The 13,395-nt window shown below is 50.1% G+C and overlaps 6 protein-coding genes across 6 annotated transcripts; 2 read left to right on the top strand and 4 right to left on the bottom strand.

Annotated features, from left to right (window-relative positions):
- Nucleotides 1-2,942: 2,942 nt before the first annotated feature.
- N7455_000243 (uncharacterized protein) lies at nt 2,943-3,731 on the bottom strand (the record flags this gene model as incomplete). Its single annotated transcript, XM_040952338.2, has 2 exons — nt 2,943-3,533; nt 3,591-3,731. The coding sequence occupies 2 exons, from the start codon at nt 3,729-3,731 to the stop codon at nt 2,943-2,945; spliced, it is 732 nt and encodes a 243-aa protein (XP_040817357.2).
- A 655-nt stretch (nt 3,732-4,386) lies between these two features.
- Nucleotides 4,387-5,467, bottom strand: N7455_000242 (uncharacterized protein; the record flags this gene model as incomplete). The annotated part of the gene is made up of 3 exons (XM_040952147.2): nt 4,387-4,413; nt 4,478-5,265; nt 5,323-5,467. 3 exons carry the CDS (start codon nt 5,465-5,467, stop codon nt 4,387-4,389), a joined length of 960 nt encoding a protein of 319 aa, XP_040817146.2.
- A 575-nt stretch (nt 5,468-6,042) lies between these two features.
- Nucleotides 6,043-8,527, bottom strand: abaA (transcription factor AbaA; the record flags this gene model as incomplete). The annotated part of the gene is made up of 3 exons (XM_040952293.2): nt 6,043-7,814; nt 7,872-8,048; nt 8,104-8,527. The coding sequence occupies 3 exons, from the start codon at nt 8,525-8,527 to the stop codon at nt 6,043-6,045; spliced, it is 2,373 nt and encodes a 790-aa protein (XP_040817193.2).
- A 186-nt stretch (nt 8,528-8,713) lies between these two features.
- Nucleotides 8,714-9,254, top strand: N7455_000240 (uncharacterized protein; the record flags this gene model as incomplete). The annotated part of the gene is made up of 3 exons (XM_065603764.1): nt 8,714-8,903; nt 8,932-9,006; nt 9,091-9,254. 3 exons carry the CDS (start codon nt 8,714-8,716, stop codon nt 9,252-9,254), a joined length of 429 nt encoding a protein of 142 aa, XP_065462255.1.
- Nucleotides 9,255-9,595: 341 nt separating this feature from the next.
- On the bottom strand, nt 9,596-12,525 carry mrd1 (RNA-binding ribosome biosynthesis protein MRD1; the record flags this gene model as incomplete). The annotated part of the gene is made up of 4 exons (XM_040952100.2): nt 9,596-10,810; nt 10,873-11,145; nt 11,411-12,199; nt 12,298-12,525. 4 exons carry the CDS (start codon nt 12,523-12,525, stop codon nt 9,596-9,598), a joined length of 2,505 nt encoding a protein of 834 aa, XP_040817449.2.
- Nucleotides 12,483-13,366, top strand: N7455_000238 (dynein light chain DYN2; the record flags this gene model as incomplete). The annotated part of the gene is made up of 8 exons (XM_040952231.2): nt 12,483-12,539; nt 12,596-12,794; nt 12,847-12,869; nt 12,925-12,958; nt 13,010-13,044; nt 13,097-13,123; nt 13,174-13,243; nt 13,302-13,366. The coding sequence occupies 8 exons, from the start codon at nt 12,483-12,485 to the stop codon at nt 13,364-13,366; spliced, it is 510 nt and encodes a 169-aa protein (XP_040817207.2).
- Nucleotides 13,367-13,395: the final 29 nt, after the last annotated feature.

Here is a 13,395-nt window from a genome sequence, read left to right as displayed (position 1 = left end):
GTCTGTACTATCCATGCCTAGGTGCCTGCTCTTAACAAGGCAAAGTCCAAAGGCAAGGATGTTCATATCTTCTCGGGTGTCCAGCAGCCGGTATAGCTGTGGTGACCCAAATGGCTCACGAGGAGAGGGCCATATCTGCCTGATTGTGAAATGTGCAAACCGCAGGACTAGAGGAAGACGTGAAGAATTCGCTCGGCATCCTTCGATCTGCAATGGCGCCGCCTTCTGTGCCTCGCTCGTCGTCCTCCCCAAATACATTACTTCTACCTACTCCGCAACGTGAATCCGCACGGTCGAGACCGATGATTGACCTGGCCACGGTTCACCCCATGTATTTTTATCAGGAAACTCTTCGCATATATTTAAAGCTTCAACTACACACTTTGAGGATACGGAGTATGGCACGCCAAGGAAGCCAATGATGCTGCTGATGGTCCCAATTTCGATATACCTTCGCCTACGTCTCGAGACATCAAAGTGTCCAGAACTCTGAATCAACAAATGCCTCGCCTTGAGAGAAAGAAAATTTATCGTTCCGCCGTCACCGAATCTGAAATTCCATATCGACAATGGAGTTAGGTACACAAAGTTACCTTCCAAAAATGCAAGCAATCAGCCGCCACTATGACCACAATAGGTAAGTCATCTCTCGTCTACACCCAGCGGCCACGCTAGACACTTCAATATCAACTTCTTTGTCACAGAATCTAATAGTATCGTATCATAGCCAAGAGACCATCAATCATCCTGAGTTCACCAATCCTTGTGTCCAATAAGGCTGAGGCGTGACCGTCCAAGTTGACAAAATCCAAACCTGTCAATGGGACTGGAGACTGCCTCCAAAGTCTACAGCATCTCGTTCAAGACAACAAAGATCCGACTCCAACCACCAAAAATCAAGCAATTCAAATGCTTGCTCAGTATAAGAAATGGTCCACGTACTGTGATAGTTTTCGATCCCAAGACGATCTCCTCGAAGAAAGTCATGGTCCGGGGGTCTACCGTTTATATGAAATTCAAAAGCGTTGATGGGACCCTATCGTATCTCCCTTCCGGACATATCGCGAGCAATATATCCATGAACAACATGAAGTTATCACTAGCCCAATCCTCTCTGTGAAAACTAGTTTTAACTGGTCTAGATCGATGGACTGAACAGGGTGTCTGGGACAAATCTCTCAAAGACGTCCGTGTTGTTGTTTCGATATATGCTGTCCTTGCTGGTGTTTTGGGCCACGGTTTTGTTCGCATGTCCCGACTTGCACTCCTTATCTTTGATGAGGGCATGTGACACATTTCAACGCACCAAACATGCGAACAACCATGACAAACCGATTGTGGGATCCAAGGTGCAGAAGTCGAAACCCATGCTAGATGCCGTAACGCTAAGTGATGGAAGGAATGTTTGTTTCGAGACGTGGAAGACATCACCGCCAAAAGCTTGAGGAGAACACCGACTATCACCCACTCTCGTCCATCTCAAGGTTTATGTTCGGAGCCGTTGCAAGGAACTATTCATTTTCACAAGGGAGGCGCCAATTCAAGTTCCGCGAACGTCCATTCCCAAACATTGACATGTACTCCGAACGAGCGAGGAAGATTTCTAGTGTGTGGAATAGCCACACTGGTAGGACCGCCTCTGTGATTACCACTTCTTCGACACAGCTGGTCTTGTGATTGCGCCGTCAAATGGCACAGCTGGCGGTGATGTGATCTCCTACGGGCGATGGAAACGACATATCGCTCCTCGACTGTCTACATGTCCGGTTCCATTCAGCGCTCCCTCGACCATCTTTAAGCTCATCCTCATTGGGTGTCGACGACATCTGCTTGCACTGTATGCATCATGTGGCATTCAACATCCCAATTTACTCTGTCGCCTTCCCCCGTTATGTGTACCTGGCTGTCAAGGATCCCTTCTCCTCCTGCTGCTCAGGTCGGGTAGCCTAATTTTCGATGATGCGTTCTCGATGCCATAAAATTCCGACTTGAATAGGCGAAAGATGGGGTCACCGAAGACACGGAATACACCTAAGACAGCCAATCAACTTGGGATCACATCCTATGTGGAAACTGTTACCAAATGCTGGATGTGAGCTCGCTTAGGAAAACTAAAGCCGGCACGGGTGTTGGAGTTGTTCGTTGGTGAAATTGCAGATGATGGCAAAAATGTAGTGGAGAATGAGCAGGAGTTACGATCACTGAAGATGGGACGAACGAATGAAGGAGCGGGAGACTCCCCTCAATATGACGGATATCGACCCCAGTTTCTACCTATGTAGCTCTATCAACTACCATCCTTCTTATTGGAAAATTTCGACTATCTTTAGTAAGTATCCAATCCACTCTAGTAAGTGTGTAAGTCATCGGCCACTACAAGGCGTTTGTGAAAGGCGAAGGACCATTATGTGGGTGTGAGAAGTATCATTCTCATTTTGTATAAAATTGAACTGTATATACAGCTAGTTAACTGCCACGATCGGCTGGTCCACCCATACGTAAACTCTCCGCATTTCGCGGTCACCGTGGGACCGGCCTGGTGATCTGGGAAGCCAATTGGTTCAGTGGCCGGGGACATGTTCATTGATATGGTCTACCCAGCAGGAAGATCCATGCTAGACATGCAGATGTCATGAACCGAGGAAGGTCGGAGCAGTCATGGCTAAGAGATCAGGTCGAGGAACGAGCTTTCCCAAACAGACAGGTTCTGACTGCAAGTCACTCATATCAAACCGCGGCCGTAGACGCTGATATCAGGAGGGGAATCCCACCCACGCCTTCGGCCCACAGCCGAAGCAGCTGCCCAGAAAAGGGGAGCGCGTATCCGGCTGGATTTGGTGATCCGGCTTTAGCCGCAGAAGTCCAGAATGAAAAAAAAAAAGGTTCTTCCCTCACTAGTCACCATGTAGGCAACAAGAAAAGGCCAAAAACCAGTCTTCAATTCAGACCACCGAGCTCTGCTTCTCGTCCAATCCCTCCCCAGGCTCCCTTATACCACCGCCATGCTCAATCGCAGGTGGATTCTCGCCAGAACCCTGTCCCCCATTCTCACCCTCAATCTCCATCCCCATCCCCTCCTTCCACATATTCACCAAACTCGTCGCGCCCATGCGCCGATTCTCCTCCTGGATATTGGACTTGACGCCCGCGCCGATAGGATACTTCTTGCTCGAGAGCGTATCAGCCAGTTCTTTGAGCGGGATACCGGTCTCGTCGCTAATCAGATCTTCGTATATGGGATTGTTTTTGAAGAGGTTGTAGGTGGAGTAGAAGGGGCTGCGTTTGAGGGCGGAGGCGTGGTTGTGGCGGGAGGGTTGGATCTCGAGGGTCAATGAACGCGCGGTATTTGAGGGTGGATTGGTAGATGTGAACGGGGTAGAGATTGAAGGTTGATATTTAGAGGATGTGGAGGTGGGTGTCGGTAGGGGAATGGTTATGGGCGAAGCTGCTATCGCGCGGTCTGCTGCGTCGGATGTCTCGAATATCGCGACGATCGGGCGGTTTTGGTTTGGCGAGTTATTGGTTGTGTCGTACTAAGGGAATTGTTAGATCAGGGCTTGTGTAAATGGTAATTGGGAGAGGCGCTGTACCTTGAGGTTGCGGTATGTTAATACTTCTCCGAATTTCTGCAGCGCGGCCAGTAGCAGCTTGCTTTCGGATAGGTTCTTTGGCATGGGAAGTCCGGTGATATGAACCTGCGCGGTCAAGCGCGCTAGAGTAGGAGACACCATTGTGGGATTTGTGAGGTTCGTGTTATTGGGAAGTTGACAGAGACGGAGGTTGGAGAAAAATGGCGGATCATCGAGATCGGCACGTCTTGGCGGAATTGACTATCTACACATGTTCTACGAGATTTGTACGGTCGGGAATAGCTTCAATTGCATTTCCAAAATATGATAACTAGACTGTTCTTTAACATTCAAAGGCAATGTAATTTGCATTGTCAACTAAAAACGTGAGATACCTTAAGTGACCAGAGAACCGAGAATTAATGAAGAATCGGTCTAGCAAGTCAGAATGCTAGAACGTGGTCAGTACATAAACACCTGGGATTATCACACTAGCTAGGTGGTGCAACAATCCTGACATGACGAGACCATAATAAGTCAAGTACCCAAGTCAGATCTTCAAAATAGAAGTAAAATGAGGTTATTCCCACCACGCAAATCGGAATGCCTTTAACCCCTGGAATTAGAATAGACTTGGACGCTGTTACTCTGGTTGATATGGAAGATATGATTGGAAGAAAAAAAAAGAAATGGTATGTTTGTATTTAGTCTATCCAAAAGGCATAAAAATCGTCATAATATCGCGGAGAATTTCCCTCTCCGGATACGGCGGACACGGGATTTCATCCGTCTCCAAGAGGTTTTTGTCTGGACACGCTTAGAAGATGGGGATTCCAAGGCCGTACTAAAGAAAAAAAAAGGAAAACAGTCAGTATTAATAGTCAATACTCCGTAGAAACCAAACTTACAGCAACGGGGTCATTGAAACGAAGACCCTTGTCCAGAGCACTGATAGCCTCAAGCTCACTGGTCTCCAAATCGAAATCAGTGACAGTCAAGTTCTGAGCAAGACGAGTAGGGTCATTGCTCTTAGGAATAACAGCGACATTGCGCTGAGTAGACCAGCGCAGCAGGACCTGGGCAGGGGTACGGCCGTGCTTCTCAGCAATGGTGGTGATAGTAGCATGCTCGAAGAGCAAGGGAGTATCCTTAGCGTGCTTAAGATCAAGCTCAAGGAAGCTCAGAGGACCGAAAGAAGAGTAAGCAGTAACAGTGATGCCCTCCTTCTGGGCGTAGTCAACAAGACGGGTCTGGGTGAGGTAGGGGTGGTGCTCGATCTGGAGGGTAGCGGGACGGACGCGGGCATAGCGGAGCAGATCCATCAGCAGCTGTGCGCTGAAGTTGCTGACACCGATGCTGCGAGCGAGCTTCTTGTCGACGAGGGTCTCCATTGCGCCCCAGGTCTCGTGGATGGGGGCGTTGGCTAACTCGATCTTGCCCTCGGCGGTGGTCCAGCTGGGAGGGTAGCGCACGGAGGGGTCGAGGTACTTCAGGGCAATGGGGAAGTGCACGATGTACAGATCGAAGTAGTCGACGCCCCAGTCGGCGAGCTGCTTGCGGGCGATGGGCTCGACCTTGTCGGCCTCGTGGAAGCTGTTCCAGAGCTTGGAGACGATGAAGAGCTCCTCGCGCTTGACGAGTCCGTCCTTAATGGCGCGGGCTACACCCTGGCCGGCTTCGACTTCGTTACCGTAGTCTGGGATTAATGGTGTTAGTGTCAATTAGGGCTTGGGTTGGGGGAGGAGGAACGTACCGCAGGCGCCATCGAAGAGACGGTAGCCAGCCTTGATGGCATTGTAGATCTGGTCGGCACAAGTGTCGTTGTTAACCTTCCAGAGGCCGAAACCCACAATGGGCATCTCATGGCCGTTACTAAGCTTGACAGTAGGGGCAACCATTGTGAATGTAGTTTAAAGAAGTCTTAAGGAGGAAGAAGACAAGAAATTGGGGGCATGGAGGGGTATATAAGTGACTCCACCTACCTAGGTAGTATCATTTTAAAATATCCTCAAAACAAAAAAAAAGACAGAAAGGTCCAGGCTAAATCAACCGAGTATACCTCAATTGGTCTCTCGTTGGCCTCCTTTTGCTGGGAAATCCCCAGAATTGCCCCACTGTTTTGCGGCTAAAGTGGTTGATTGGGATAGTTTAGCCGACAGAGGGAGATATTTGCTGTAATCAGAGAATATAATAGCCAAATAGTAGAAAGTAATAGTATTCCCCATTATTCCAAGTATAAGTAAAGTCCAAAGAGTATTCCAAAAGTATTTTCCTCCAAACGCCACCTAAGACATTCCCTGCTATCCCGATTGTATCACAAAAAAAAAGACAGAAATGACAGAAATGACAAAAATAGAAAGGAAAATAAAGGAAAATAAGGAAAATAAAGAAAATAAAAAGAAAATCACAGAAAAAATACAAAAGACCACTCCCAGAATGATTATCATTACTTAAGTTTTGGTAAAATATGTCGTTATACCGCATCCACCGTGGCGTTATCGTACGCATCAGGGCCCGCCCCATGCATGCTGGGACCATTGGACATGCGCCCGACGATCTTATCCATTAGGTCATCCGATGGCAAGATACCGTCGAAATGGTGTGGTTGCTGCGACTCGCGCGACACAGATCCATGTCCATGGTGCTCCGCCTGGTAAGGGAGGTGGTAGCCGCCGGCGCCGACATCTCCGGGAATGGAAGTGGAGTGCGCACCCCATGAGGCCTGGCCGTGACTGAGATCATCAAGCGGCTGCGGGTTGGAGCCGTAGTAACCTAGCACGCTGTTGCTGTCGTGCATGTTCACGCCGTGCTGTTGAGGGGGCACGTAGTGGGACGCTTCGTGACCCATTGGGTAGCCCATTACTGGGTGGGAGAGCGGTAGGTCGTGCACATTCAGCATGACTGGTGCACCACTGGAGCCGTGGAGGCTTGTGGATGGGATGTTCTCTGGTGCGAGGCTGGCGGAGAATGAGTCCAACACGGAGGTGACGGCGGTTTTGTCATTGAGGCTGTCTTCGGCTTTGCTGATTGATGTCATGAAGTCAAGTTGGTCGGCAGAATTAAAGAGATTAGCCATGTTGTTGTGGTGGGATGGTTGGTACATAGGCCATTGCGAGTGAGATTGGCTCGGGTGGTGGATCAGGTCATGGGGCTGAGGGGCCGGGTAGACACCCTGGTGGGAGGATTTGTTGACAAGGATGGAATCCAGAGAGAGGGGAGGAAGATCAACACCGGAGACTGGGCGCGGGCTGTTGGTTGTGGTCCGGTCCGGCGCCGGAATTAGTCGTCTCCAAGTAGTTGTGCCAACTTCGCCAGGCCGGGTTTGTCGGAACTTCCAGGCGAGAATGGCCATGCGCTTGCTCTCATCGCCGTGGTGGCTTTGGTATTGGTTGGAAAGCCGGCGAGAGCTGGGCGATGTGGCACGGAGCTCTTGTACTGCAGTCAATGAGCGCAAGAAGTTGCGGGTTTGGTTGTCAGCGTCGCGAGCAGCCTGAGGATTTCCGGAGTCCTCGGCCATGCGCTTGTCTTGAGTCAACTGAGTGAACAGCTGAGCCCACCAAGATGATTCGAAGAGAGGCTTGACCTTCGTGGACTGGGTTTTGGGTAGGTCGTGGTAACTCTCTCGGAGCCCCTGGCCATCTTCATAGATATGCGTGCGGCAGGTCCAGTTGTCCATCTGGCTGACTCCCAACACATCACCAGCACTGGGGTGACCGTAGTCAAGGTCGAGCTGGATTCCGAGACGCGATCTTGCAGGAGGGAAATCGGTCATGAGCTCAAGGTTCACTTCTAGCAAAATAATATCGCAATCCAGGGGATTGTTGATGTCATCCACCATGGAAGCCAGTGCGGGGAAAGAAGACCGCCACCCGTTCACTTGCTCAAGAGGCATGGGTGGTGCACCGGGGTAGTGCAGATCACCCTGTAGACGAGTGTATGCATGCAATGCCTTGTCAATACCATTGGCCTGCTGAGGAGCGCTGACCCACATGTCGAAGCTAAAGCCATGAATGGTGCTAGCAGCAGCCTCCTGCAGATTGGAGCCAAGGGTATATTGTGGCGGTGGGAGATCACCAGCGTATGGTTGCATGGATCTCATATGGTCATGGTAGGAGGGGTGTGTGTGGCTGCCGTAGTGGCTGGATGCCGAAGGGTGCTCGACTGCCGACCTCCATTTGGGAGCGGGTGCTGACCCATGCACGCTCGACGAGCGTTCTGGTGATGTCTCACGGACAAGTCGCTCCCCTGACATGGTGTATTAGTAAATGAAAGACGTAGAGATCCTTCGTATTTGAAACTCACAATCGGGATCACCCTTCAGGAAAGAGTCGAGGACCTGCAGATGGCTTGACACCTGCTTGCGGGTCCTCCGCTTGCCGGTCAACTTGAAGATGTACTCAGCAATCAGCTCGTTGCGGCCATACGATTTGCCGCGTTCAGACCACTTTCTCCGACCCATGGGAGGGTTTGCTTCGAGGGCTGGAATCGGTTGTCAGCTTGTGGTCAATCCATCACTATGCTGGTATAAACCTACCCTGCTGGAAAGCGTCCTCCAACTCGTCAGACCATACTGGCTCTCCATCCTTCCCAGTATCACGACGAGGGCGAGCACGGTAATCCAAGTACTTCTGAGACTTGAGGTAGTTGCTTCGTGCCCGGCGAGGTTGGGAAACCGAGTTAAGTCTGCGAAGCTTGCGTTGATGAAGCCGAGCCGCTACATGCTGGTGATGCAAGCCAGGCGCCGACAAGGGTTGAGGATGAGGGGCATGAGAATACTTGTAGCCGAGTTGATGAAGCGGATCCTCACGAGCAGTGATATCAGTATGAGCCAACGAGTCCGAATAAGACTGGACATTCCCAGTGGTATTCTGAAGAGCTCGATCAGAATGAGCTCCAACAGGGTCCAGTGACTGCTGGTTCTGAGTGACAAGGCACTCGGGTTGCCAATCAGTAGCCATGGGGAGGGAACCAAGGACGGGCTTCTCGAAAAGAATGACAGATTCCAATGAGGAGGGGACTGAGAGGCACCGTCAAATGCTTACTGCCTGGCAAAGAACGCAGCTAAGTCACAAACAACGACCTAAAGAACGCGAGATGTCAAGAGAATGTAAGAACCTGGGAAAGAGAATGTGAGAGCGAGCAAGATGGAGTTTATAGGGAACCATAACTCCCCTTTGGAGAGGGGTTCTGTAGCCCCAGTAGCAACATTACTCCGCCAGGTCAACTTTGCCTGGCCTACGTCCCTCGAACGCCTTGTCCATACTCCTGGGCAGGTCCCGGTCCTGGCCTGCGCACATCCAGGCCGTGTGGGGAGCAGAGGACCAAAGGACGACGGTAAGCTGACCTTGCCGCAGCAAATCAGGAGTCAAGACAGGGCTCGATATGAAGGAAGTCGTCCACGATGCAAGGGATGCTCAGCAGCACGAACCAGTGATGAGTGGGTCGGAGATTTTGTACAGCACGAAGTGACCTTCAAAATCCGTCGCTCGGACCAGCATTAACAAAAAAACACAACAATCAGTGGCAATCATCGCGTCGCAGGAATGTTGGTGGTCCAACGACATCGTCTTCTCGCACGGGACGTGGAATGCTCGACCACCGCCAGACACCACCACCGGAATGCAGGCTTGGCTGATCTCTGTTGATGATAGTCCTGCGTACCATCAAAAGGATAAGCTACATTAGGGGAAATGACCCTGCAATCCAAGGCAGTTTAATCGAAGTTGTGGGGAAAAAAAAGAAAGGTGTAGGATGCACAGTAAGGTAAAGTAGGGTTACAGTTACGCCTGGATCAAGAGGGCACGAGACGCACGAGGGACGGGACTACTGCAGGGTAATTGACAGCCGCAAAGAACGTGTTCAAAAAGTATTCAAAAGTATTCGGGGTATCTTTTTATTGCCATATTGTAGCTATGGTAGTATGCAAGTAATCGTACATGGTACATTAATCCACCTTTTCCCTGCAAGGGATGTTAACAAGCCAATCCATGGCCGTGTCCTTGTCAAAGGGAGAAGGGACGAGGGCTTCACTCTTCCTCCTGCCCTCCTACAGTGAATTTCTTGCGCCCGGCGCCAGAAGTAAGCTGTTGAAGTTTGACCCTGTCCATCTGCTCTCCTACCTTCTTCTCTAGGCGCGCGAGTTCCTCCTCGGGATCGACGGCCTCCTCGTTCACGAACTCCAAAACCAATCGTCTCCCCAGGAGATGCGTGTTTTTCAACGCGTCCATGGCATTTTCCGCTTCGCGAGCGCTTACAAAGTCTGCAAAACCGAAACCACGAGCAGTGTGATCGAACTTCTGAGGAACACGCACAGACCGAAGTTGTCCGTATGCGCCGAACAGAGATCTGATATCCTTCTTCGTGGCCTGGAACGGCAAATTCTTGATGATAATTTTGGTTCGGCGCGCCGCAACCTTCTTTGCGGTATCTTCGCGTCTCCGCTCCTCGGCGGCATCCTTGCCCTTGTGAGATGCACGAATGAGAAGCTCGTGCTGATCTAACTTGTAGCCGTTCATAGCCGAAAGAGCAGCCTGGGCTTGAGCTTTCGTTTTGAAATCCGCAAAAGCGAATCCCATGCTGAGAGTCTGTCCTGGTCGCTTCGGATCGGGTTTGGTTTTGATGCGACCGGTGATAAAGCCATCCAGAGATCGGAACACTTCCAGGAACTTCTCATTGGTGGTTGAGAAGTTGAGGTTCTTTACGAAGAGTGTTGTGGTTGCTACGCTGTCATCGGCCTCATCTGCAGCAAAGGTGTCTGCAGTTGAGAATCCTTGATCCTTGCCCCGAGTCTCGGGCGCAAGTGCGCGTGGAACCGCTGAACCCTCGAACAAATTCTTCGGCGCCTTCTCCAGGAACAAGATGGAATCACCCATCTTGCGGTATGCCATACCCTTGAAAGCCTTTTGGGCCTCGTCAGGTTGCGCAAACTCCACGATAGCAATAGTGCCACTTGGTGGCATCAAGAGTCGGATGATCGTGCCATATGGCTCGAACAGACTCCTGAGCTCTGCCGATGTGACACCGTATGAGAAGTTCTTGACCAGAATAGCCGTATTCCCACGTTCACGCTGCTTGAAAGCATCAATATTTACCCCATTCGAGGCAAAGTAGGCTTTCGTTTCTTGAATCACATGCGTTTCAGCATGTGCTTGCTTGACGGCAGCTTCTGAAGAGGTGGGATCGAGCAATTCAGATTTGGAGACTCCGAGCCTTCCAGCCACTGATGACATGACAGCATCGGCCTATATGAAAATTAGTTTCAATGTTTCAATGTTTTGATATATGGTAAAAAAGGCAAACTCACGTTCATGTACAGGGAGTTCCAGCTGAATGAGGACCCAGCGGCGTTTTGTTTCCGCTTGATCTCTCTTTGCTTTTTCAGGGGAAGCTTTGACAATTCGTACTCGTCGATCTTGTATGTCTTCTTCGCAGAAGCAGGCAAGATATGGAGCAAACGACCCTGGAAATGCTTTCCATCAAGAGTCTGGTAAGCATCAATGGCCGCATCGGCATCGGAGTATTGCACATAAGCAAAGCCTTTGCTGGTTGTAGAGCGGGTATCGAAAGCAATATGAATCTATATCCAATTAGTACTCAAGGTCATTGAATATAATGTGTGAATATGCAGAAGTGGGTTTGAGTGGGCTCTTTCAGATAGTCAAGAAGCATCTACTAAAATATCTTGTCCTGATAACATCATATGCAATTTGCATCAGATGTCCCTATCGGGAAAGTCATCATACGAGCACTCGTGGCAAGCAGGCTGAAAGCCAGCTGCCCGGTTGGAGGGAACATGTTGGGCAATGTTGAAAAGCAAAAAACAAAAAAAAAAAAGTACTAACCTCTTCAATCTTTCCAAAGCGTTCAAAAATCGGTTGGAGATCCGATTCTGTTGTGTCGTATGCAAGGTTTCTAAGGAACAAACGGGCGGAGTTCCGAATAAGATCAATATTCGGATCCTCCGGCGTGGCCTCGGTGATGCTGTCAACGTCAGTCGTGTTGGGCGCAATTTTCTCAATGGCCGCAGTGCGCGATTCCTCGTCACGCTGCGGCGACTCATCATCAGATGAGGCAGGTGAAGCAGCTTTGGTTGGCACGGTAGTCGTCGTAGTAATCGGCGCGGCGGCCTTGTGTTGATCAAACTCATCTTGCTCTTCCTCATCGAGAAGGCCCAACAGACGACTCGTCTTAGACCGTAGCCAATCTGCATCAGACACAGGTGCGGCCTCCACTTCAGGCTCCGCAGAGTTGTCCTGTTCAGGTGTTTCTTGAACCTCCTCTTCCTCACTCTTGTCAATGACCATAGGCTCAGGCTGCTCAGGCTCTGCTACCGTAGGGGGTTCTTCTGTCTTTGCCTTTTTCCGGTGTGAAGGCAACTCTTGAATCTCTTCTTCCTGCGCGGGTTGGTTAATAACGGGAACAGTGTCCACAGCCGGCTTGATCATTTCATCATCATTGGCCCATGTCCGAGTTTTTGATGACGATCCCATAAGAGAAAGGTACTCTTGTAGCTTAGGGTCTTTCTCGCCGTCCCTCTTGCGCTTGAGGTTGTTATCCAACGATGCATCATTAACATTCGTGGTATCACGTCTTCGTGTGGGGTGAGCATCCTCAGCGTCATTTGAATCAATCTGCAATAATACGGGTCAGTCTCAGGACCACCTTAATTGGTCAGCGTGCACAGGCGAAAGGAGAGTGGCTGAAGCAAAAGAGCTGAGAATTGACATACCGGACGAGCGATGTCTACAGCGATCTTTGACATCTTCATATATGTCTTGTTGAAGTGCTTCACAGCTTGTTGGGCAGCCTCATGGCTCTTGAAGCCGACGAACCCCATCCTACGTTTGGGTAGGACATGAGCATCGGTGACTTGAAAGCGAGTTGCAAAATGTTTCTTAAGCTGATCATTGGTGCATGTTGGTGGGAGACCACCCACGAACACTCTTGTGCTCTCCATTTTGGGATTTTGTGGTGAGTGTGAAGACTCGAAGTTTGTATGAAAAAAACTTTTTTTTCTTCTTTCATAGTGCCGCGGGCGGTCTGATGTGCGGGCGGTGTGTTTGTCAACCGGCAATAAAGTTACCCTGGCTGCTTCACGTTATCGCGAGATTACGCTACCCAGTCTCTTCTGTATCGCATCACCAAAACACCCCTTTGAAGTTCTTTCAATACCGCGATTACTAACAATGGCACTTCCCCCATCCGAGAAGAAGGAGCCTATGGAGGGTAAGTTTGTCCCTCGTGAGTTTAGTGGCTAAGTGCTAAATGCTCCGTGCAGCGCAGATTAAGTCTGTGGACATGGTAAGGACACTCACGAGGAAACGCAACGGCCAATTGATTCTGACTCATCTTCTAGACCGAGGATATGCAGCAGGAGGCTATTGCCCTTGGTATGAAACATCGAGCGCGCTCTAGATAAACAAGGCTAACATACCCCTCAGCTATCGAGGCCACGGAGAAGTTCAGAGTTGAAAAGGTATGCGCACTCCTCGATTACTTGATGTCAACATGATAATAACAATTTATAGGATATTGCCCAGTACATCAAGAAAGAGGTTCGCCAATTCTACCCCGCGCCGATCGCATTTCTAACCCCATACATCAGTTTGACTCCCGCAAGGGCGCTACCTGGCACTGCGTGGTTGGTCGTAACTTTGGAAGCTTTGTTACCCATGGTCTGTGGATACCAGAGCCCTTACGTTGACAACCAGTGACTAATATTTTGTTCAACAGAAACCAAGCACTTCATCTACTTCTACCTCGGACACTGCGCGATTCTGCTCTTCAAGACCCAGTAACTGCGATTGATACGTCTACGCTCAACGTG

The sequence above is a fragment of the Penicillium solitum genome, assembly GCF_028829755.1.
Source record: "Penicillium solitum strain IBT 25940 chromosome Unknown utg000001l_segment0_segment0, whole genome shotgun sequence".
Classification (NCBI taxonomy): domain Eukaryota; kingdom Fungi; phylum Ascomycota; class Eurotiomycetes; order Eurotiales; family Aspergillaceae; genus Penicillium; species Penicillium solitum.
This window is presented reverse-complemented; position numbering and strand designations above follow the sequence as displayed.